At 60.3% G+C, this 24,305-nt stretch overlaps 7 protein-coding genes across 7 annotated transcripts; 3 read left to right on the top strand and 4 right to left on the bottom strand.

Moving 5' to 3' along the window:
* Positions 1–880: 880 nt before the first annotated feature.
* On the top strand, positions 881–3,561 carry PLICBS_004202 (uncharacterized protein; the record flags this gene model as incomplete). Its single annotated transcript, XM_065600471.1, has 4 exons — positions 881–890; positions 1,072–1,131; positions 1,180–1,414; positions 1,470–3,561. The coding sequence occupies 4 exons, from the start codon at positions 881–883 to the stop codon at positions 3,559–3,561; spliced, it is 2,397 nt and encodes a 798-aa protein (XP_065456543.1).
* A 953-nt stretch (positions 3,562–4,514) lies between these two features.
* PLICBS_004201 (uncharacterized protein) lies at positions 4,515–6,755 on the bottom strand (the record flags this gene model as incomplete). Its single annotated transcript, XM_018327084.2, has 1 exon — positions 4,515–6,755. The coding sequence occupies one exon, from the start codon at positions 6,753–6,755 to the stop codon at positions 4,515–4,517; it is 2,241 nt and encodes a 746-aa protein (XP_018174546.2).
* Positions 6,756–8,045: 1,290 nt separating this feature from the next.
* PLICBS_004200 (uncharacterized protein) lies at positions 8,046–9,056 on the top strand (the record flags this gene model as incomplete). The annotated part of the gene is made up of 1 exon (XM_018327085.2): positions 8,046–9,056. One exon carries the CDS (start codon positions 8,046–8,048, stop codon positions 9,054–9,056), a length of 1,011 nt encoding a protein of 336 aa, XP_018174547.2.
* Positions 9,057–9,360: 304 nt separating this feature from the next.
* Positions 9,361–11,086, bottom strand: PLICBS_004199 (uncharacterized protein; the record flags this gene model as incomplete). The annotated part of the gene is made up of 3 exons (XM_018327086.2): positions 9,361–9,546; positions 9,617–10,884; positions 10,981–11,086. 3 exons carry the CDS (start codon positions 11,084–11,086, stop codon positions 9,361–9,363), a joined length of 1,560 nt encoding a protein of 519 aa, XP_018174548.1.
* Positions 11,087–11,725: 639 nt separating this feature from the next.
* Positions 11,726–12,672, bottom strand: PLICBS_004198 (uncharacterized protein; the record flags this gene model as incomplete). Its single annotated transcript, XM_018327087.2, has 2 exons — positions 11,726–12,175; positions 12,232–12,672. The coding sequence occupies 2 exons, from the start codon at positions 12,670–12,672 to the stop codon at positions 11,726–11,728; spliced, it is 891 nt and encodes a 296-aa protein (XP_018174549.2).
* A 1,605-nt stretch (positions 12,673–14,277) lies between these two features.
* Positions 14,278–15,831, top strand: PLICBS_004197 (terpene cyclase; the record flags this gene model as incomplete). The annotated part of the gene is made up of 4 exons (XM_018327088.2): positions 14,278–14,333; positions 14,384–15,437; positions 15,488–15,649; positions 15,709–15,831. The coding sequence occupies 4 exons, from the start codon at positions 14,278–14,280 to the stop codon at positions 15,829–15,831; spliced, it is 1,395 nt and encodes a 464-aa protein (XP_018174550.2).
* A 689-nt stretch (positions 15,832–16,520) lies between these two features.
* On the bottom strand, positions 16,521–17,912 carry PLICBS_004196 (uncharacterized protein; the record flags this gene model as incomplete). The annotated part of the gene is made up of 3 exons (XM_018327089.2): positions 16,521–16,690; positions 16,759–16,954; positions 17,022–17,912. 3 exons carry the CDS (start codon positions 17,910–17,912, stop codon positions 16,521–16,523), a joined length of 1,257 nt encoding a protein of 418 aa, XP_018174551.2.
* Between the last annotated feature and the right edge of the window lie 6,393 nt (positions 17,913–24,305).

The following is a 24,305-nucleotide window of genomic DNA, read 5'->3' as shown; positions in this document are numbered from 1 at the left end:
GGGTGGCTGGGGGACTGGGGGCCAGGTGAGAGAGGAGAGTGACTGGCCAAGCTCGCTACAAAGGAAACACACGGATTGACGCTATCGTGTTATGCATGCATGGTTTTGTCTCCGGTGGCTTTGTAGAACGCAGTTAATCGGGCTCTGCACTTTGTACGAGCGACGTCGAGTCGACGACACACGCTCAAAGAGGAAGTGAGGGTGGAACAATGGCCCTCGCTTTGACTCGGCGCCACGGGATGGCCCGCCCCTCTGTGTCGGGACGCCGACCCTCCATTCGTCCCTGACATCATTCCTCCACCAGCTGCCCCGTGTGCTTCTGGGCTCGCTTGGCAGAGGGAGGGAGGTGGCCTGGTGGTGGCCCATCACGATGCGACCGTGGATCGGGACTCTGGTTGCTCTCCGGGCCGTGCCCAGTCTAGCAATAGTCAGCTGTTCCCAGCCACCGGCAAAGGAGTTGGTTCGTTGTCACCAGCTGACAATTGCTGAAATCAATCGCACTGTTCGTTGACTGATGAAGCGTGGCGGCCGTCGAGGTTCGCAGCTGCACGGAGTCGCGGGTAGCTGCCAATGATTATCGCCAGCCCATTGCACGCGTCTTGTTGCACGCCACGATAAGCAGCGGCATCGCATTCGGGAACATCAAAAAAAGGAAGAATGTCAATGAATCACAAACAATTGTTCCCCAGCACCGCCCTGTCACGGCCATAGCGAACTGCGCGGTTACTGGGTCATGCCTCATTCGTGGTTGGTGGGTGAAAGGCGGCCGTGACAGCCAGGGACCCCCCCCAGAGAGTGAATTGATGCACCCCCGCCACGACGCACGTGAACTGGCGTCCAGGTGCGACGCGTCCCTCGTCAACCCCACAAAAAGTTCACGATGCTTCAACGTCACCTTCCTCGAGCATCGCCTTGGTCCCGCGCGACGTCAAGAATAATATCCTCCCTCTTCAATGCGCTCCGCCGCGGCGCGTGGCCCACGCAATGTGGCTTCTGGAGAATGAGGAGGCTTTTGAAGGCACGCGCTGCCCCGACCTCCCATCCGTCCCCGCTCCGCTAACGTGTTCCCAGGTCGTCGCCTCTGGTTGAGGCCCGGCAAGACGTACCTCTTTGGAAGAACTGCCGCAGAACGTACGTGATGTACGACTCTCTGCTTCCGCTCGGCGCTGACTCCTGCAGCCGGCCAGCTTGCCATCTCCCACAACACCATCTCGCGCAAGCACCTGACCATCACCGTTGACGACGTTCCCGAGGGCCACGCCCACCACCTCACCAGCCGCTCCAAGCTCACGATCGAGGACCTGAAGACAAAGATAGGAACTACAGTCGACGGCCAAAAGATCAAGGGGGCCAAATATGTCGTCGAGGGCAAGCAGGCCGAGTTCGTCATGGGCAAATGCCCCCAGCTGTTTCGGTTGGTCTACACCCCTGCACAGCTCCATCTTGACTCGTCACGCTGACCGCAACAGGATAACTTGGTTCCCTGTCGTTTTTACATTCTCCTTTACGAACAAGGAACTGCAAACGCAGCCTCTCACGTCACTGCGTGACCAGTTCGAACCCCTCGATATCAAACTCCTGACCGAGTACAACGCGGATCATACCACGCACGTCGTGGCAAAGAAGCGCAACACAGCCAAGGGCCTTCAGGCCCTCATAAACGGGAAGCACATTGTCACGGAATCATTTCTCGATGCTGTCGTGCAGGCTGCGGAGTCGCCGCAAGAGGGCGATGCCTTGGCGCCGAGCGCCTTGGAACAGGACTTCTCCCAGTACTGGCCTGATGCGATGCAACACCTGCCACCCCGCGGCGGCGAGCCAGTCCAACACCCTGACACCATATATGCGCCGGATCTAGGCCGGAAAGATGTCTTTGAAGGGTACACCTTCATCTTCTACGACAAGACACAATACAACAACCTCCTTGCGCCCATCACAAACGGCGGCGGCAAGGCCATGCTCCACACCATCAATCCCGGCGAGGAGCTGCCGGATGACTTTGTACGATATGTAAAGAGCGTGGCCGGTGAGAAAGGCTTGGGCAGCTTCGAAGACGGTAGCGAGGGGAAGGGGGTCGTTCTCGTCCGTTACCTGCCGGGCAAAGGCGACCTGGTTGACTGGTACACACAATTCATCACCGACGTATCGCTACGCCTCGACCATCGGCCAATTGAACAGAACGAATTTTTGGAGGCCATATTGGCCAAGGACGCTAGTCAGCTGCGGCGGCCGCTCGAAGTGGAATCGTCAATGCCCAGCCAAAGGGACAGGCCTCCGCAGCGCGAGGCTCCTGCAGCTCCTGATCGTCCCTCGAGCTCGTCCGCACACACTGGTTCGAACCATGGCCAGTCACAGCCTACGGACGACCAGGTTGACCAACCACCCCCTCGACGGGGGAGGGCAAGGGGGCCAATCAAACGACGCTTTGCGGGCTTCGACGATGATGCAGATATGGATGTGGATGAGCCGTCATCGGTCAGGTCCGCCGCAGAGCAGCCACACACAGGGAATGACGAGGGTGGCCTATTTGTCTCGCAGGAAGCATACGCCTCGCAATCGCAACAAGACTCAGTCGCCAATGCATCGCCACGGAAAAGAAGAGGGTCGCCGCTACCCGAAGACGACCTTATGGACGGGATGGCTCCGGCCGTGGCGAGATTCAAGCGCCAGCGCCTCGAGCACGCCGATGCTTTCGCGTCTGCTTCCCCCGAGCCTGCTGCTGCAGCTGATGTCGCCGCGGCGTCATCTCGCGCCAAAAAGGCCAAGGACCCCAAGGAGCTCGACGTCCTCGCCCATGCGGCTCGCCACCGTGAGGAGGAAGAGGCACGCGCTCGCCGCGAAAAGGAGGACCTTGCCAACCCCCCAGACGACGCCGACCTCGCAGAGATTCGTCGCCTTCAAATCGTCGAGGAGATGCCCGTGCGCCAGAGCAGCGCATCTGCCGTCGCCACGCGCGACCAGGACGTTGCGAGCGGGCGGTGGAATCCCAAGTGGAACGGCATGAAGAACTTTAAAAAGTTCCGCCGCAGGGGCGAAGAGCAAGGCCGACAGCCCGCGAGGGTCATCATACCGCTCTCGCAGGTCAAGAACAAGGAGTTTGGCGTGGGCGACAACTACTGGCTTGAAGACGAGGGCAGTAGCCAGCGGAAGAAGACGACGCAGCCGTCCGCAACGACTGCGAGCCACCCGTCCGCCAGCGCCGGCACGCCGTCGATGCCACCGCCGTCTACCAGGACGTCCCAGCGCAAGAAGAACTCGGGCTTCGTCATATCAGACAGCAGCGATGCGGAAGAGGACGAGGAGACGGGGGCGGCGAACCACGGCACAGCTCCCGGCGGGACGGGCAGCACCCGCATCAGCGCCACGCAGTCGCAGCGCAACACGAGGAGCCAGGGCACGACCCAGAGCCAGGGCAAGCGGCCGGCGCGAGAACCCCCAGCGGCGGCGGAGCAGCCGGCGAAGAGGCCCAGAGCAGCGGCTCCGCCACGGAGAGCCGTCGAGGTGCCCGATAGCGACGACAGCGATGACGAGCTTCAGTTCCGTTTTGGCAGGCGGAGATAGAGGGCCGGCCATGTGTACAACTCGACAGTTTAACACGTTTTTGAGAGCAAGAACATGTAATGGAGGATGTATTCTCATACCTCTCTGTTTCCTCATTCACGCTTTCTCTCGCGTTCTTCTAGAGTACAGTGTAGTCGTGCACAAACGCTCTACGCAGATACAAGGTGTCTCCCACGGCCGAATCGCCATGCTCGCAGAGAAGCGCCCCCCATCTCAAGGCCTATGTGTAGCACCCGGCTTTTTCTTCTTCCCTCCCAAACGAAAACCGGGATGTAATAAATAAGGGAGCCTTCCGTGTCCCCATCCTTCACTCCATCCCGGAGTCCTGCACGTCCCGTGCCCGATCCGCCGCCGTCGCCCGCCCCTCTCTCTCCCTCCCATCCCATATGCACCGCCTTGTCTGCAAAAACATATGCCATTCCGCTCGGGGGTATCTGGTATCGTTCGATTTCTCGCAAACATGAAAACACCACGCAAAAAAAAGTTGAGAAAAAGAAGAAGGGAATAGGACGATAGAAGAGCAAAAAAGGGCCTCGCACTCGGCGGGTGGAACCGGCAACAAAAGAGAGATGGAGGTAAAAGGCTATTGATAAGGGAAGGAAAGGCCATCTAGGCCTGAGGGTTTGTTCGCGTCAGCGCAGCAGTCTGCGCATGGCGTGTTGTTGTAGTAGGTTGAGGAAACGAAATTCTGGTGAGGCGCGGGTGTCCGGGACGACCGCGGTAATTTCGTGCGTCGTGGTGAAAAGGGGGTAGCATGGCAGATCGAAGCGTTCTCCGCCGGTTAGTTCAAAAACAGCAAGAGGTGAGAGGCCTGCATGCGCCCGACTCCGTAACCCGTATCGCCCTTTGCGCCGTTTCGTAGTCTCTAGGAAGCGAAGTCATCGTGTAGAGTGGCGATGCGCTCTGAAGTGCGGCAACCTGGCCGCTGCATGTCGTGTCGATGTTAAATGCCCTCACTTGGCCAGCTCAATCCCGCTGTCGCGGTCTTGCGGGCCCTTGTTCCACGGCAGCTCCAGGCCCGTGTTGTCGGGCCCCATCGTCGCGTCATCCACAAACGATACGTTGTCCTCGTCCTCTTCGTCCGGCGGTGCCAGTACCCGGCCGCCAAGGTGAACGTCCGAGACCCTGACCTTGTAAGCCAGCGCCTTCTGGCCCTCCTTGATGAGATCCTCGGTCCAGTTCAAGCACCGCTTGAGGCTCTGGTTCATCTTTTGGCTGTCAATCAGCAGCTCCTGGTGCTTGGTGAGATCCAGCTGCAGCCGCTTCTCCTCTCGCTTCCGTCGCGCCGCCAATCTCGCGTTCGGCGATGCCGAGTCCGCACCGGTGGATTCCCCACTAGAGAAGTCCGAGTCATCAAGCGAGTCCAGACTGTCTTCCTCCTGCGTGCTTTCCTCCTCTGTGAGATCAGTCAAATCCACCGGAGGGTCCGTAAGCGCCGCGGAAGCGACCCGGCTGGAGACGCCAGAGGCGAGAGAGATACGCCCTGCCCTCGATAGCCGACGAAATCTCCTCAGTTCTGCGGTTTGTTTCCGCAGTTGCCGCTCTAGAGTCCTGTTGATGGCCTCCAGAGACGCATTCGTAATTTCGAGATCCTGGACCTTTCGTTCCCGTCTAGCATTTGCCACCAGCTCACTCACAGAATCCGACATGTGCGTCGATTTGGTTGGACTTTGCGGTCCGCGCGAGGATAGACCCTCGTCATCGCGCTCACTTAGCTCCTCGGCGGCTTGTAGGATCGATGCCATGGTCATGGCCCGCTGAGAGGCATCGGGGCTCAAAGGAGGCGAGACCGTTTCTGGCGTATTGGGAGACATTGCGAAACTAGACGCGGTCGTGGGTTCAATCACAGGCACGCTGCCTGCTCGCGAGTGACCCTTGTGCATAAGCTTGGGAGCAGCATCGATGCTGACCCTTCTCTTGCTAGCTGCAGCCGAGCCAGGCAATATTGATGGAGACGTCATTGGAGACGCCTGACTTGGTGATAGTGGCGGCAAGGGGCTGCCTTTCAATGCCTGAAGTGTAGGGGTCGAGGCCTTGATTGGTGACACTGGTCGACTATTCACAGACGGAGCCATGCCTGTGACTGACTGGCTTGTGGCAGGGCGGCCGAGAACAGGTCTCGAATTGAACGACACAATGGAGCCTGAGCCAGAGTGCGGCAGATTCGGTCGCGCGGGCGCCAGGTCGGGAGTTCCGTTCGCATAAAAGAACTTGTTGCCCATGGGCTCCTGCGGAGTCGCAGAGGCCGGAGCGACGATATTACCTGGCGGGCTCGCGTTGCGCTGTTTCTCGACCGAGATTCCGTTGGCATAGAAGAAGGTCACCGGCTTCTGGGGCACCGATGCAGGCCGCTGGATGCCCCCTTGGTTTAATGACTTGGCATCGCTGGCGTAGAAGAACTTGTTGGAGTCGCCCGACTCGCCCGGTGAGTCTCCTGACCGTCTAAGCCCATCGGGGGCGGTGCCCGACGCGCCCAGGCCTGGTCTGCCGGTGCCTCCATCAGAATTCCGTTCGGGGTTGGGGGTTCCGGTCGCTGTGTTGTTGACGCTGTCGGTGCGCGACTGCCGAGCGCCGGATCGAGGGGTTATGTTGTTGGCCCCGAGCAAGGGGGGTCCAGGGGTCGAGGCATCGCCTCCGAGCGGCGCATGTACGCTCTGCGGCCTCCGAGCTAAAGGCGTGACGGGAGTCTGCGCCTTGGCTGCGATCTTGGGGGTGATTGGTGTGCGGTTGATGGAGCGAGCGGCCGCAGCGCTGAGCTGGGGCTGTCGCGGTCTGTCGCCGGCGGGCATCCTGGCGGCGCTCGCAATGGTGGAGCGCGTCGTCGTCGTCGGCGTCAGGAGCGGGACATTGTGTTGATGGTGCTTCTGGGAGTTGCCGTCCCGGGGTCGCAGCGGCTGGCGGGTGCCGGAGGAGGAGGCAGAAGAGGAGGCGGATGCAGATGCGGCGGCGATGGCAGCGGCAGCGAGGCTCGGGTTGCTGGGCGGACGGCGCAACAACGAGGGCCTCGGCGAGAGCAACGGGGGCGGGTGCGTCAGCGGCGGGTGGATGGCGATAAAGGGCGGTCTGGGTGCGGTGCGTCTGTCTCCAGCAAAGGGGTTGATGGACGCGGGGCGCGGGGGGCGAGGCTTGCTGGAGGTCGTCGACGACACTGTTGTTTTGGAAGAGTTGGAGGTGGACGAGTCGCGACGACGCATCCCGTTTCTCCCTCGCGCGGTTTCACGGGGGCCGCTGCGTAGGCAAAGGTGTGTGTGTGGTGGCGTCGTCTGGGCTGCTGCTAGCAGTGAGTTAGTCGCGGGCGGGCGGGCTGGCTTTGGGAGGGATGGCGGATGCCAGTGCGGGTGGGTGGGATGAATGGACGGATGGATGGATCAATGCACCTGCTGGTGCACCCATCCTGGAGCTGGAGCAGGAGCTGGAACTCCAGAGCGGACGGCACTGCACAATGGGGGGCGCCTTGCGCGCGCGCGCCGGACGGGAATTCTACGGAGCCCCGGCGCTGCCGCGGTGCCTAAATTAGCCCAAATCACGGGGTTGCAGCCGCTGACTCGCTTCATTACAGCGGGCACCCGCTCGCTGGAGCCTCCATCCATGGACCCATCCCGCTCCCGGCGCAGCCCGCTCGCTGCATGCCTGTGGCATGACCGCGGGGTTGGAACTGACGTTCCCATCCGGGTTCATGCGAGGCCGTGGGTCGTTTGATGTCGTCACGAGAACAAGACGGGGGAGTCGAGCCCAGCAGCAGCGGTAAACTGTGTACGAGGCATAGGTAGTCCTCCGTAGCGGGAGCCGTGGCACCGGAACCGCGCATCACCGCGGGACCTGCGTGCAGAGTACGCTACGATCGCCCGGCATGCGGAGCCCGCGTGAAATTCAGTCATTCATGCGCCAGGGCAGGGCGCCCTGGGTTCGTTTCGTCGACCAGGGTTGGGCCTCCTCGCTTGGCCGACTGTTTGTTTACTTTCTTTGCTCCTCCCCGCGCGTGGCCCCCCAGTCGTCAATGAGGGGGGGGCACATGGAAATAGGAGGAGGCACACCGCGTTCTCATTGACGCCCGAAAAGCCCCGCCGCATCTCGGTGCAAAGCACGCGGCTCAGGCACACGCACATCGGCCGCCCAGCGCGAGGTGGCGCTGAGGCCGCCCTGGAGCCCCGCCTGCCGCTGCCGATCCCTGTTGGACAGGCTTGACAGCCCTGGAGGGATCCATGGATCACTGGACACCCGTCACAGGCGGGCTGCCCCCCCCCAATTCCCAGGCTGTCAGCCAACCACGCCAGGCGGGATGACGCCGAGCGGAGGGGCCCCAGCGCCGCCCGCCAGGGCCAACCCACGCCATCGCCGCCAAAGTCTCATCCGCAGACCCTGATCTCGGTTTTTCTCGTTCGTCCCGTCATTTCGCCTCATCCAACATCGACGTTCATCCCTCACCGCCCGCCGTGCGCCCACTGCGCGCGACCCCACCCTTCTCGAGTCGCCCAACCCTAGCCATGGGCCTCCTGGGGTCGTCCGTCATCGTCGCTTCACTCATCTACGTCGCCGTCTGCCGCCCCGAGTGGCTGCTGTTGCCGATGCTGCGATGGCTCGGCTTCGGAGGGGCCAGTCCCCAGGCCGAGGAGGCTGTTCATGAAAAGGAGAAGAGGGAGGAGACACAACCAGACAACGACACGGCGCCGAGGATACGCAACGATGCAAAGGCGAGCAACGGCAGTGCGCTCCTGCAGTCCGGCGCCGCGTCGGCCGCGGGCAAAGCGCGGCGCGACATGCTGGCCATGCCGCCTCCGCCACCTCCTCCAACGATCCAGCCGCCGACGGTGGACGAGCCCGAGAGCCCGACGACGCCCAAAGCTTCTGCGAGTCGTCCCTCGCAGCCCATACCGACCTTGACCCTTTCCGACGAGCCCTCCGCCGCGCCAGCGCCTTCAGGCCTCATGCCCCCTCCTCCCCGCCCATCGCGCCCCTCGCCCTCCGGCCGCGTCCCGACTCTCCCCCAGTTCCCAGCTCCCAACTCGGCCCAGCGCGCCCGCGGTCCCGTTCCCAACCGCGGCCCTCCATCGCTGTCCCCCGGCGGCCTCGCCCCTCCGCCGACACACTCCTCCAAGCCGCAGAAGCCGTCGCGCAAGATCATCCTCGACCCGGGCCACTCGCCGCTCGACTGGGCGCGCATCTCGGGACCCAACGCCGACCTCCGTGGCCTAGATTCCTCCACGCCGTACTTGCGCGTTACGCCGTCCATGCTCAAGCGCCAGACGGGCCGCAAGGGCAAGGATGCGTGGATGGCCATCAACGGAAAGGTCTACAACGTCACTCCGTACGCAAAGTTTCACCCGGGCGGCGTGCCGGAGCTGATGCGCGGGGCGGGCCGTGACGGCACCAAGCTGTTTGGCGAGATTCACCCCTGGGTGAATTACGAGACGATGCTGTCGGCCTGCTTGGTTGGGCTGCTCGTGGAGGAGCCGGAGCCTGGTAAAGAAGAGAGCGAGATGGACAAGATGGATTAGTGTGCGCCTAGACTCTTTTTCGACCTGGCAAGCCTGGCATAGCATAGATATACAAAGTAGAGAGATACCCCTGCATCAGAAATAGTAGAGTTGGATGTAAATCATATAACTACCTAGGTATTTATCCATGCTCACCGCGATTATGCCGCTGGGCCTTTCGATATCCATGTTTCTCGCCCCAAAGCGTATCGAATGTGAGGAGAGGAAACAAGCACCCGCATCCCGCCGCTCAAACAAGTCTATGGCTCCACATGCCGTTCTATACATCCCGCCAGAATGCTATCCATTGCTGCTTTCGCCAAGCTTATTGCTTGGGCACGTTGGGTGCGTCCGCAGCCGTTGCCTCGGCAGCGTCGTGGTGATGGTGATGACTACCGCCCTTCTTGTCCTTCTTCTTCTTCTCCTCGTCCTTGTCCTTCTTCATGGCAGCCTCGGCGACGAGCTGCTCGAAAACGAGATAGTCGCCTTCTTCCTCTGGTGATCGGGCAGCCTGCATCGCACGATTGTCAGCTAGTTTATTCTTTCGCACCCAGTGATCCTGTGAGAGAAGCGGCACTCACCTTGTTGAAGACATCGCCTATCAGGACGAGAGCCTGCGCGCGTTCCAGACGCTTGGACAGGTGAACCTTCTTATCGTAGAGCACGGCGTCGCAGACTTCGCGAAGCACGCTCTGAATCTCAAACTTGCTGCCTCTCCACGCCGCAGTCAGAATCTTGCCAGTGACACGGCGCTCGTACTCGACGCGCTTCTCGTCGGTCCAGTCCTCGCCGCCCTTCTCCTCCATCTTGGCCATGTCCTCCATGGTCTGCTGCGCATCGATGGCGCTGCTGATGGTGTTCCACGTATCCTTGACGAGCGTGCCCTTGTCCTTCAAGCGGCTGAAGAAACCGCCAATTCCGAGAAACTTTTGGCTGCGCAACAGGCCAGAGGCCTTGGAGACGTATGTGTGGCCAATGGCGTGGAGAATGTCGATGCCGAACGACTCCATTTTGAGATTCTCCACTTCGAGACGCATCTTCTCTTGGAAGGCCCTGGTGACGTCGGAGCCCTTGTCTGTCTCGGTCCAGACGCTAATGCGATCGAGCAGCTTCCGCGAGAGAGTGTCGACACGCTCCTTGCGGACGCGAGCGCGCTCCCTCTCGAACTCGGCAAGCTGCTCGCGCTGCTCCTTGCTGAGCCCGCCCTTCTTCTTCTCCTTTGCCTTGAGCGCCTCCTCGGACAGCTCGCGATCGGGGGACTCGCTGTGCGCCTTCTCGGTGAGGGCCGGCCGGAGCGGGATCTGTGTTCGGCTTCGAGAGCTCGACGACGGCGCCGGAGACGTGGCATTCGATCGAGGGGGCGGCGTCGGTGCGGCACCAGTAGGGGGCGCCTGAGGGGCACCCTTTTCGTCCTCGACGACTACTGTCGGTGGCGGGGCGGTCGCAGCGGCACCTTCGGCGGCGGCGGCCTGCTCTTTCAAGCTCGCCTTCTTGGCCTCTTCGGTGCCCGGGAAGTCGGAATCATCGTTGCCTTGCGCGGCGGCCTCCTGCGCGGCAGCCTCTGCCTGGGCCTGGGCCTCGGCCTCTTCGATTTCCTCCTTCATGGTGATGTCCATGGTCGCCGTCAGGTCCTTCATCAGGCTGATTTCGCCGATCCAGTCGACAAATGCCTCGCCGCCGAATATCGACGTGAAGAACTCGGCCGGGTCGGCGAATCCCTCCTGAGGCTTGGCATGGTCCTTGCCGAACTTGTCGTATGCGCCGCGAAGCTCCTTGTCGGACAGCACCTGGTATGCTTCGCCGATAGCCTGGAACTTTTCGTGTGCGGTCGGGTCGTTGGGGTTCTTGTCTGCATCTCTGGTCAGCCAAAACGTCGCGACGACACGCCGGCGACACCGAGAGAGCCACTCCGGCGCGCGGCTTCAACGGAGAATAGGGGCCGTACCAGGGTGGTGGATGATGGCCAGCTTGCGGTAAGCCTTCTTGATCTCCAGCTCGGAGGCCGTGGGCTGGACACCCAAGGTGTCGTAGTAGGCCGTGTCGACGACCATGTTGGGCTAGGGGTATCTCTGTAGGGGAACGCGCTTCGTGTCGGAAGAAGGGAAAGGTTCGATGCTCGTTCGATGAACGCAGACAGGAGTCGGCTTGTGATTGCGAGGCCGGAAATTTTGTTGACCAAACGGACAGGACAGGAGGCGCTACGTAATGGCGGGGCAGTGCCAACTTGGCCTTCGGCGTCTCCTGTGACAGCCTCGCGCACAGAGGATACCGAGGCGACGGACCACTTTTTCTGGGGGCCACAGAGGCTCGAATGGCCTGCGTCCTGATTTGACGAAATGATGCTCAGCTTGCGAGGTTGCTTTTCGGGTCGAAACACAGGGACCGGATCTGCCCGCGACAATCTGCTACGCAGCGCAGATTATTACCACCTCAGACCGGGGGGGTTATCTTGTGCTACGACACTCCAAGTGGGCTACCCTAAACCAAGTCGTACCTCGCAGCTGCAACAACATTGTGTATTCCTCTAAAGAGAATAGGACAACTATGCATATCGTTGCGACGGGCGAAGAGCCGCTTAGGTCAAATTCACTTCCAAATACGCCCGGAATCCCCCTAGTCGCCATTTCTCAGTTGACGACGTCCAAGGCAACGACATTCAGCTAAAGCTCGGGACGGATTGCCCAACTCCGCTAACGAATCCCGCCGGCCCTCATCCTTTTGAAGCAGCGGCGGTATGCGTCGAGCACGTCCGGAACGACGTAATCGTATTCGCGGAGCTTCGCCTCGAGCTTGGATGTGCTTAGCTTGCAGTTGCTGCGCCCTGCCTTGATGACCTGGGCCTGTTCGATGACGCTAAAGTTTTTGTACGTCAAGCTGGGTCGGACGATTTCCTTGAAGAGCTGGAGGACTTCGTTGTGTGAGATGGCGCCCGGGTTGGTGAAGTTGTAGACGCCGACCTCGTCGTGTTCCGCCAGGAGAATAGCAGCCGGCAAGAGATCGTGGAGGATAGTGTTGCTGTTCGGGATATCGACGACCCGCTCGTACCCTGTAATCTTGGTGACGAAATTGCGCGGGTGAAGGTCGTCGCTGACGGGCATACGCAGACGGAGTATCAAGCAATTGCCATAATGCTTCATGATCTTCTTACCCGTCAGCTCAGGCTCAGGACCCACGCCATGGCCGACGCAACACGCACCGGTTCAACGTGACCCTTGGTCTCCGAGTAGAAGCTGCCGCGAAAGTTTGGTTCGTCCTCCTCTGTGTATCCGAGCCCTCCAATGGGGTGAGCGTCGTCGTACTGGTAGATGCAGCCCGTTGCAAAGACGGTGCAGTGGACATTAGCCTGAAAACAGCAGTCGGCGAGGTTGAGTGCTCCGATGACGTTGGAGCGTACAGTCGCTTCCTTGTTGTCCTCACACCAGTCGACGTTGGGCCTTCCGGTGCAGCCGGCGGCGTTGAAGACGTGAGTAGGGCCGACGCGGGCAAGTTCCCGGATGACGGCCTCACGGTTCTCCATACGCACAGTGGTCGTGTGGACATCTTTGCCCTGCCGCCTCAGGAGTGTCTCGAGGTGACCAGCAATCCAACCGTCTCCGCCCCAGACGAGGAAGCGTGGCTGTGGCCGCGCTGGTGCCATTTTCGCTGGCGTTTACGTTGGAGTGAGGAAGTCGACGCAAGCAAGCAAACGAGGTACAATCACAGGAAGACAGGTGACTAGGACTGATCATTTTCACGTTCTTTGACGCCAGAGAAGGCGAACACTGAAGGCCACGTCCTTTCATCTGAGAAGGCAAGAGCGGTGCGCCATGGTGTTGGCCTTGCCTTCCTCAGAGCCTGTGGATGGCAGGCGACCAAGGTACATACTACTGTAGTGCCGCACCTACCGTGCAAATTTGGGGTTTAATGAGTGAGTACAATCCAGGCGTTTGAGGAAGACACCGTGCGATATGAACATGTTCCAGGGCGGCGGTGCCGTTCGTGGACCGCAGATGCGGCCAAGGTAACACTCGTTTGCAGGTAGGTGACGTTTCTGCGAATCCCTGTCGAGTACAGTCAAGAATATCTTCAGGAGACGAGGCTTGCTCTGGCAGCATTTCCTCTCCAGCGAGCACTCGCACATGTGTGCTTGGCAGTTGTGCATTGCCGTATGAATGACAGGAGCATCGCGGCGGGATCAATGTGACTATGGTGACTCCGTGAGCCGCACCGCGCATGTCGCGACATCGCTCAACCGCGCCTTTCTCGACAGGGCCACGTTGGTGTGGAGCAGTGCGAACCGGCTGATGTGCGCACGGCTCGGCTGGGGATACAGGTTGTGAGACTCGAGCAAGGGATGCAGTTGGCTGCGTCTTTGATGAGCGGGATGTCAGTCCGCGCATCGTCAGATCACGAGCCACCACACGTGGAGTTCTTCCATGTGCCCACCGCCCACCGACCCAAGCCTGACGATAGTGGAGCTTGCCGGTGGTGCGGGAGGAGGTAGAGTTTGCCTAGACACCATTTCCGTCGCGGAACGTTCGACTCCGGGCCGCCTCAGATTCAAGTCGAAGCCGTTGGTGTGCTGCGACGGCGGAAGCGGCGGCGTCGTTGGGCTGCGAATACGAAACCCCCGACCGATTGCCTCCAACAGTCGATGCCGTCCGTTGTGGCAGGTGTCACTGGTGCTGCCTGTCCGCGGACGGGGGCTCGCTGTGCTCACGGGTACGGGTCTCCAAGACCGAACCCCGAAGACCGCCCAACTGCCCGCGCAGAGAGCTTGCCAGGCGGCCAGGTACGGACCGCCCAGCCTGTGTCTGCAGGGCTCCAGGGCCGGCCGCCCAGTGAGATTTCGGGCCACGCCACCTTTCTCTAGGTGACATGGAAGATTGGGAATGGCGCGCCGTCAGTGGGAGGCTTGCGAGGCAACCCCCATCCACCCCCCAAAATGTGGAGTCAATTTGGGCAACCTCCTAAAAATCCTCCACCGGCGGCCGCTGCATATTTAACTTTGGTCCTCTCCCCACCAGCGCGTCGAGACACCGCAACGAGACCTCGCGGCAGAAAACACCTCTCCAGTCGTCGCGGCAGCCAATCTCTTGCTCAAGCCTCTGACTCGACGCCTGCGTCTCGGTGATAGCCTCGCAATTCGTTGCGACCACCCGCCTCGGCCTCTTTGCTGAGATCGACGGCTGTGCCTGCTTCGGCGGCCCCCTTTTGCCCTGCTCCCTCGACCTGTGTGCGACTGCCACGCGTGCCAGCCACCATGGGTGCCCTCTACTACCTCATGCACCCGAACCAGTTGCGGTCCATAATACAATGGTATGGCCCACGTCTCTGCGCGACCGTGCCGATACTGACGACAGCTGCAGGAAGCTCTGGCACGACCCCGTCCACAAGCGCAACCCGTCGGAGGAGTCGCCAGAGCTGCAGGAATGCTTCCGCTTCCTCAACCTGACGAGTCGCAGCTTCGCGGCCGTCATTCAGGAGCTCAACCATGAGCTCCTTGTCCCCATCACCCTCTTCTATCTTGTCTTGCGCGGCCTCGACACCATCGAAGACGACATGACGATCTCCATAGACAAGAAGGTTCCCCTGCTGCGAAATTTCCATGAGACCATGGAGATTGACGGCTGGCAGTATCATGAGAGCAAAGAAAAGGACAAGGAACTGCTGGAGAAGTTTGACGTTGTCGTCACGGAGCTCAAGAAGCTCAAGCCCAAATACCGCACCATCATCAAGGAGATGACGGTCAAGATGGGCAACGGCATGGCCGACTACGCGCAAAATACTGAGATGATCAAGAACGGCGTTCAGACCATCGAAGAGTATGAGCTTTACTGCCACTACGTCGCCGGCCTTGTTGGCGAGGGCTTGACCCGTCTTTTCGTCTCGTCGGAGCTGGGAAACCCCAAGCTGGCGGAGCGGCCGTCATTGACCGAGTCGATGGGCCAATTCCTGCAAAAGACCAACATCATCCGCGACATTCACGAGGACTGGCAAGACGGCCGGCGGTGGTACCCCAAGGAGATCTGGAGCAGGCATGTCGACAAGTGGGAGGACCTGCTCGACCCCAAGTACCGCGAGCAGGCAGTCAACTGTGTGTCTGACATGATTCTCGACGCATTGAAGCACGCCGAGGAGTGCCTGTTCTACATGGCGGGCATGCGCGAGCAAAGCGTCTTCAACTTTGTGGCTATCCCCCAGGGCATGGCCATTGCCACCTTGGAGCTCATGTTCCGCAACCCCGACGTGCTTGAGAAGAACGTCAAGATCACCAAGGGCGACGCCTGCCAGCTCATGTTCGAATGCACACAGAACCTGCACTCGGTATGCGAAGTGTTCCGGAGATATGCCCGGAAGATTCACGCCAAGAACGACCCCCGCGACCCCAACTACCTGGCAATCAGCGTGCGATGTGCTCAGGTATGGAGAGAAAACTGTCCAAACGAAAACGAAAGCTAATGCCTTGCCAGATTGAGCAATTCATCGAGACGCTGTATCCTAAGCAGGATCCCAAGAAGCTGACGCTTGAGAACGAGCAACGGCAGAAGAAGGAGCCAACCATGGACCCTGGCGAGAATCTCGTCATGTTTGGCGTTGTCCTTTTGTGTCTCCTGTTTGTATCTGGCATAATGGTGAGTGCAAGATGAGCGTCAGCTTTCTGTGTCGCACACTCGCTGACTGGACTCGTTAGATCGGAACTGCAATGTTCCTGGGGGCGAGATTCCCAATCCTCACAGACATAGCCCAGTACGCAGCGAATCTTCTCCCCGGCAACACGCCACCGGCAGCCGCCACGGGGCGCGACGAGTTATAGGCGTGGCCGGCCGACTGCCGTCCTCGTTGCGATGCTTTTCATGTACATAACGTGTACCATTTACTTGACGAGACCACACCTGGAGTATCTTTATGGGCGACTAATAATATGATGCTAATGCTGTCCCTCTGTGTCTCCTGTGACGCAGTCTCATGTTGTCTACACCAACAGAAAGACGGCCGCTTTGCGGACGCAGCACGGATGTCAAATTGCAATCCAGTCCTTTGATGACTGTGGTTGTGCCGAAGAAGTGCTAAAATCGAACTGCATTTGGCTTCCCCTCTGGGGCGGCGCAGCAGAGTTGGGCCCCTAATTGCCATGGGACGAGGCTCTGCTGGAATGCAAACATGCTTCCGCTCATTGATGCGAGAATTGACGCTGTCTATGTGACTGTTCATTGCTGAGTCTGGATGACGCTAATAAGCTGGTGACGTTGTCGACATCGAAATCGCATGGTCTGAGGGCTAAACTGCAGGCTGACTCAAAGACGCCAAGGAAAATGCACAATATCTTAGGTATCCATCTGAGATGTACAAGACCATTGGTCAAAATGCCACTACCTTTATGAAAATCCAACGAGTCTCCTCTGTCCAGTGCATCTATTTTCAGGAGAGGTGTAAACACAAAGCGCATTAGCGAGTGTACAAAGGTGTCTCGTCCTTGTTCCCTCTCCCAACCATGAAGACCGTTTACGACAGGTTTCCGTTGTTGACAATGAGCGGGCTGGTGCCCTGGGCAATGTTCTTCACCCTCGCAGGGCTGTTGCTGGCCAGGCTCTTGAGCATGTCGGACATTTCGCTCGCCTGGCGGCCCGTCAGCCCCATGACATATGCGGTAAGGCCGGCAACATGGGGGCTCGCTGGGAAAGAGTTAGTCAGTGTCGGGCAAAGATACGACGCAAGTGGCTGGGGCACGATGTGTACTTACCCATGCTGGTACCGCTGAGAACGTTGGTGGCCACCGTGGAGGCGATGCCGACGGACAGGACCTTGACGCCGGGACCGTTGACGTCGACGACGGATCCAAAGTTGGAGAAGCTGGCGAACTGGTCGTTGGTGGCATCGATGGCTCCCACGGTGATGGCCTGGGGAGCGGACGCCGGAGACGTGTTGCGAGCATCTTGCTGTTGTAAAGGTTAGCATCTTTCCCTCTCCGCAGTTGAGCTGCCGTTGCATAGATAAGAGTCGCACCTTTTCATTGCCGGCAGCCACAACGGGGACGATGCCGCCGTCCAGCAGAGCTGCGATGGCGCGGTTCAGAGCCTGCGAAAAGCCACCGCCGAGCGACATGTTCATGACGGCCTTGTTCTGGATGCCCTTGCTCTTGACGTCGTTGAGGACAAACTGCATGCCCTGCAGGATACCCTGATTCTGGCCGGCGCCGTCCGCGCCGAGGACCTTGACACCCACAATGTTGGCCTTCTTGCAGACGCCGAAAGTGGCGCCGGCAATGGTTCCCGCAACATGGCTGCCGTGGCCGTTCTCGTCAGTGTCGACGTTGTTGACAAAGTTTGCGCCCATGACGGCGCGGCCCTCAAACTCGACGTGGTCGACGCGGACGCCCGTGTCGACGACATAGACGGTCATGCCCTCGCACGCCGACTCGTCAAAGATGTAGCCCTGCTCGCCGGCGCGGGCGTGCGAGATGCGGTTCAGCCCAGGCGGGGCGTTGGTCTGCATGATGGCGGCCGTCGTCTTGTACCACGTGTCGGCCTCGACGTAGGCGACCTCGTCGGCGCCGTTGAACTCGCGCACCATGTCGGCGTCGCCCTGGAAGGCGGCGCAGCGCCAGTCGCCGAGCGTGATGGACTTCATCTCCGTGGACAGGTACTTGCCGTCGAGGCCGCGCTTGTTGAGGTTGCGCTTCTGGATGGTGCTCGACATGGCCGAGATGCGGGCGTCGATGGCCTCGGTGCCAAACGTCGAGTTGAAGACGGCGATGTAGGTGTTTTCCACGGGCCGCTCGGCGAAGGCGTTGACGATGGGGAGGTCGCGCCGGTCGTGGCTGACGGTCGTTTCCACGACATAGGGCGGAAGAGCGGCCGCCAGGGGCGCCGCAAGGAGGAAGAGAGCGCCGAGCATGATGAGGTTTGTAGTCGTTTATACCGTTTATACGAAGAGAATGCAATGAGTGGCCTCGGCAAGATATATGCTTGAAGTGAGATGTATGTGGTGAATGGTGTAACCAGTTCCCGCCGGTCACTCGTCTTTTCCCCAAACGATGGACTTGAAAGATGGCGTGGTGAAGGTCAAAACCTGAAAAGGCGGTGTTCCGTTGTTTGAGTGAGCGAACCTGGCGTTGTTGCTCCTCTGTCGTATGTATGAAAGGCGTGCTGGTGAAAAAGAGTGGTCAAGAACCGCGATCAACGCTCGCTCCCTCTGTCGTCGACAATGGATGAGCCCCAGCCAACTGTGTGTATCTAGAATGTACAAGTGTGTGTTCACCAAAACGGGACACAAGAAGCCGAATAAAAGAACGACCGGCGGTAAGTTGAACAAGAAGAAAAGAAGGTCCAGTAGACGTCACCTCAAGGGCTTGACGTGAGAGGGGGGAGAGAGTGAGGTCTACAGGGACGGGTGAGTGAAGACGAAGGGAGTCCAGGTCAGTTGGTGGCCCGGGCAGGCGGGCGGCGCGGGAGTAGATAAACGGACGGGACGGGACAAGGGGGTTAGGGAGGCAGGAGGACGGAGACAGCACGGAAAGGACGCACGCACGTTCATCTTCGGTACAGATGTGGGTATATACAGTACCACAGACAGTATACAGTAGACGTCTGGGCTACGGACAAAGAGAGAAGTGAAGGGACGGGGGGTGGACCAAGAAAGCCACACAGCTGAAGCCGCGCGCGCGGATGGGTCGAACGACGTTCAACATGTTGGTCGTCGTCCAGCCCACAGTCCCCGGCCGAATACAAGAGACGGCAGCACACGCCCCTGGGGTACAGAGAGAGTCCCTTCCATCAACAAGTCCATCTGATACCTGCAGCGCAGCAACACAGCCGCTACGCAACGACGTAACTTACAGCGCGACCCTATGAAGGAAAAGGGACATGGGGGTGGGCCGGAGGAGGCAAGTTGTGCGCCGGAAAGGGGAGGGCGCGCGCGCGCGCGTCACAGGGGGGTAAAACGCAGGAGGCGCCGCGGGGAGGTTTCGACGCTCGAGCGGCTCCGGGCCCCTGGTTCGTGAGAAAGCTGAAAGAGAGAGGTCGGCCGGCGGGCCTGTCGGCTCCAGAGTCCAGAGTCCAGGCGGGAGGGCAGGGTGGAGCAGGAGCAGCAACAAAGGGATTCCTGCCAAGGCACTCAACGTCTCGAGAGCGTACGAGTAAGGAACCGCAAGGCAAGGGTACCAGGGGGTGGGAGAGAGTTCCGGGGCGCAGCCATTGGCAGGTCGGTGGTGGAGGAGGTTTCGAGTCGGGTGGTGGTGGGCACTGGGAGGGGCGGCGGCTCAAACGCCGGACAGTGAGGGAGGAGGATCGAGGTGGAAAAAGGACGGGGAGATTTGGGGCGCACCACCCGCAAGTCTCCTCCCGCCAGGCACAAAGGCGTTGCTGGCGGAGGGGGCATTGGCGGGCGTGGCGCTGGGTGGGCACAGCCTGGAGGCGCACCCCAGTTGCAGTTGCACCGACGGGCGGCTACGCGGGGGTGATTGGCTGCCGCCGCAGCGTGTGCCTGGCGCCAGACGCCCCTGGTGCAGCCCTTGGGGACCAGTGGTTGCGCGCCGTTGCGCGCCACCTATCAGGCACCTGGTTGCTTTCCAGATTCGTCGATGCTTTTTTGGCTGTGCCGATTTGCTCAACATGTTGAGTCCAATGGATGTGTTGTGTTGGAGTCTGTACTGTCTACAGTCCAACAGGCACAGTATATTAGGTAGCAAGTACCGGACGGAGGCTTCCGGAAATAAAAATGAAGTGGAATCAAAGGAGCAGGACCCAGCCCGTTGGGAGATCAAATGCCGGCATGGTGGTGAGGCCCGCTTCCCAGCCGCGGATGCATGCTCCAGTGGTCCGCGATGTCTCCCATGCTCGTATTAGTTTTTTTACAAGCGGCTACTCGTGGTAAGCATGGATGAATGTATGTATCAACCCCGCGGCCAAGAGCCGTCCATCGTCGCATGAGCCCGCCACGCCAGGGGATAAGTACACCACTACCCGGGCCCGTGATGAGCAACGCCCCCAGCATGGCCCGTTTCAACGTGCGTCGCTCAAAAAAGATCAATACCCGAGGCGGCAGGCAGGCCGCTTTCAACGGCCCACGGATGTCGCTGACCCGGTTCAGTCTATTTGCTTGGTGCAAGGCAGACGGGCAGGCAGGCCGGGCACGGCAAAGGCCCTAGCGGCAGTACAGCCATCCGGCAACCTGCATGCATGCGATTTTGACCTGATATCACGACGGTGCGCCGCAAAAGGCGATGAAAGACGGCGCATCCGGGTGATGATGTGCCGCAGGGATGGCGGCCGCCCCCCGGTGAAGATTGCGCCGTGCGCAAAACAACATGCTCAAGCGTCGTTGCTAAGACTTCATATCGCACCCGCCTTTCGGCTCGAAATCCCCTCGGGGTGGCGTGCAGATCCGAGCATCATCACGACTGCCCGCCCGCCCGCCTGCGGTCCAGCTAGATCGTTTCACCGAGGCGGTTCGTCGTGGTCGTGTACGAAACCAGGACCGGAATACGACGCTGCCAAAGACCCTCGCGTCGCCCCTTGCAATGTCTCCCAGCCGTTTGCCGCAGCGCACGCGGAGTCGATAGCGTGAAGGTGAGCCCTGGGCAGGTAACACACGCCAACTTGCATGTCGCGATGCTCCGTGTAAGAGGTTTGGCCCAAAGAACCAAGAAAAAGGTGCCCGGGGTGGGGGGGCCGACCGGGGCGGGACCGTGGCAGGATGGGGGGCCAACGCCTTCCGGCGCCGGGCCCCACCAACTGGAAACGCACTCTGCCGTTGGACTCGAAACCACTCGTCCGTTGAACCCCTGGCCGCCGAGCCGCAAGCGGGATGGACTGGGACAGCAAGTGAAACGGCCCAGCTCCCCTTTTCACGAGGCCTCGGTTTGCACTGTCGCGATCTGGGGTTTGGACGACTTTCGTACGTGTATCGATTCGACGTCGGCGGCAAATGGAACGAACATATGTAGCAGTATGGCTGCCATCGAAACGAGGACGCGCGGACGCGGATGGTCAAGAAAGCTTGTGCTGCGAAGCCGAGCATCAGCAACGAAGCCCGCGCCACAGACACTTGCACGCCCTGGATGTGGGAGCCTGACCCCGGAGCTGACAGGTCCGCTGGTCTCGGCGCAAACTACGGCCGTGTACATTGTACGGAACCGGCAGTCTCACCACTGGGAGAGGATGACAGCCCGAGATTCCCCCCCGAGCTCGAACTCGTCTGCAGTAGATTGTCTCCTTGGCACCAGCACTTACTGTTTTCGGAGGATCCAATGTGGACAGGGCTGATATCCGCACCGCGGGCCCATAGAGCAGCCCAGATCGCGATGTTCTGTGGTCTAGACCTCTAGACTCGAACCCGCATCAGCGACTCGACAGTTCAGCTGCTACGAGGGCGGTACTGTCATTCCCCCTTCCATATTGAAGCCCCATCCAGGACTCACAGGACCGCTAATAATCCAACTTTGGTAATGCACCCACGCGTACAAAACGTCGAAGGATGCATATATGATCGCCGGATATCACAGTCGGTCAGTGTCTCAAGTAGGGATGGGACCAGGACCGGGGCTCTTCAGAACATCAGGCAATTTACACACGCCCCATGGCACTATGCGCAAGGCCGGACGATTTCGAGCCCTTGCCCGATGATTACGTACTTGTGCTCGCAGGCGGCCTCCATAAGCGGTTCCGCCGGTGCTTCACCATGCATCGACCACCGGTCTGTCGTCTTTACTGGACCAGGGCGGGCTGTCGGGGCGTCGGACGAAAACTTCCATAACAGGCAGTTGGCTACCATGATACCGAATGTGCCGAATGTAAATGAAAAGCCTGCCGTTTGAGCTGAGCTCCGTCGGCTCAAGCCGACATGTCGTGACCGCCGACGCGCTTCAAGACGGTATCGCGGCAGAGTCATCGACGGACGGTCACAACCTGTTCTGAGCGTCACACGAGAGCAGCCCTGGCTCCACAAAGTCCTACACGCACGCGCCGTCGGCAATCTACGCGGCAGCTTCTCTTGGCTTCGTACAGGAGCCTTGATGCGTCATGTTATCTCCCCACGTATATGTCGTAATGAGCGGGTGTCGTGACTCGTGGCGAGATGACGTCCGTGGCCTGGCCCGTCCGAAAAGTCTCGAATCTCGCCGGGGGGTCCCACAGACGCATGGCACGACAAGTCCTCGGACGATTCTCCTCTCACTTCTTGGACAGGTTCCGCCTACCATAAGCGCGAACGTGGCCCTGAAGATCGTGTTACGCTCAGAAAGAAGGTGCCGCTGAACAACTCGCATGTTCATGAGGGAACGACATTTCATATGAGCATCGTCATGGCTCTCGACAGGCTGCGCAGGAGGTTACGGAGGAGCGTCGGCTTGCGATTCGAGAGCGGCATGGTCGCATTGCTAGGCCCCTCATCCGAGAGGACCACATGGCCGTGTGAAAGAGACGGATCCAACTCCGATTTGATGCCTTGCCACCGATCATCGATCAAACCGCCGACCGGATAGGCTCATCGAGCCGTCTTGAAAGCCGTTCTTGGCACCGCCTCGACATGTTCCAGGAACGGATGACAGCCACCGCTCGAGGCAGCGGCCGGCGGGAGGCGGGCGATTAAGTCTGGAGCAGGCACGGCTCATTTGGTCCCGCCTCCAGATCGAGTGCGGGGTACGGGATCGTGGACACGAGATGAGGAAATGCTGTCCCACGCGAGGCGAACGGGACCATCCGAGGGCCACGACATGAGCTTCTCCATCTGCCGTTGGAGAGGCGACGATGCTCTCCCGCGTCTCCCCTCCCACGGACGTTAGACCCCGGTGGTTGAGACGAGCACCCGAATGATGTGGAAACATGTCGGATGTCATGAGGTGCCTGAACCAGACGCATGGCCCTGGTCTGCTCTATAGCCTGTCCGTGGGAGGCGGGCACTTGAGGTTGAATGCTGTTGGGCAAAGATTGAACTGGCGTCCTAGTGCTGGACGGCGCATAGGCGCAGCTAACAACTGTGCAGTCTGTGATTGTCCACCGCAGGTGGTGCCCCGTCAGTGTCTGCAGGTGGAGTCTAGCGAGCCCCCCCCCGCCTGCCCGTTGGCTGCAGCTGAAGCACTGAGGCGGCGCCGCCTCCCGGCGTCGAGTGCCGACGGGAGAGCCACTAGGGTGGACCTGACAGCGCGCGGGCAGGGCGGGCCAAGGGCCCTTGGGGGCCTCAGGCCCGGGGTCTCCCCCCCACCGGATCCACTCCGCGTGCTGCCGTTGCCCGCCCTCGCGCGTCCCCCTCCCTCCCGCAAATGCCAATCGCGAACCGCCTCAGGTCCATTTCAGGTCCTTCAACCCGTCGCCAGCCAATCTGCGCGGCACACATGTTGGGCACGATCCCGCAACAGACTTTTATCCTCCGAGTCTGCCCCCCTCTTCTCGTTGCGAAGCCTCGTTTTATTCGCCCTGCTGGCGTTGCTTGGGCATCGCCGCCCGCTGCCTCGTCCCGTCGCGCCGCCCTACCAGGTGTGAGGGAAGTGAAGCGCCAGCGAGCAACAAACACGCAGCTCCAGCTCCCCCGGGGACCCGGGTGTTTGCCGGCATACGTCCGCGCTTGATCGCGTGCGAGCGACATTCGCATTCGTCACGGGTGCACACGTTTGCCTGCTGCACTCGCCGGGCATATACGGACTTGCGTCTCGCCCCATCCCGTTCGCCTCGAGTGGTCGTTGCGCCTCGCCATCAACATCCCGTCACAACCTGCTTCATAGGAATCTTCAGCAGCCACCCGCACGAAGCTTCATCTCATCAACCACTCGTTTCTAAACTCTACGGCTGTTCCAAAAGTATCGAGCACGCGTACACCACGGCCGCCGCAACCTTGCGTCTCCTGCCACGCTCACGACTCAGCGCCTCGGACTCTTGGACCAACGCCGCAGTGGCTGAGCGGATGCCGTGGCACTCCCCTCCTGCCGCAGCCCCAAACCAATAGGCCAAACTCAATCCGTCTCCTCCCATTCCACCTCCCCTCGCCCTCTGCTTCCGCCGCCGCCTCTGCCGCCACGCCTCGCTGTCCCGACCAGCCGGCTCCTCAGCGACCGGGGCTCCAGCGCGAACACGCGACCACGCCTCGTCCCGCCAGCAGCGCGTAAAGTGGCCGTCATTTATTACCACGGCCATCACATCATCACCGACCGCAGCAAGGGTCCAGGCGCCGGTCCTAAGATTGCGTCCTTAGCCCGCGCGGCAGCCGATCCGCACTCCACAAGCCCACACTGCTATTTGCGGCTTCCCGACCGAGCCCCATCTCCTCCCGCCGGCCGACTCCAACGAAATTCATCCA

This window comes from Purpureocillium lilacinum (genome assembly GCF_023168085.1).
Source record: "Purpureocillium lilacinum CBS 284.36 DNA, scaffold_3, whole genome shotgun sequence".
Classification (NCBI taxonomy): Eukaryota; Fungi; Ascomycota; class Sordariomycetes; order Hypocreales; family Ophiocordycipitaceae; genus Purpureocillium; species Purpureocillium lilacinum.
The sequence above is the reverse complement of the archived record's forward strand: the minus strand, read 5'-3'. Positions and strand labels throughout refer to the sequence as shown.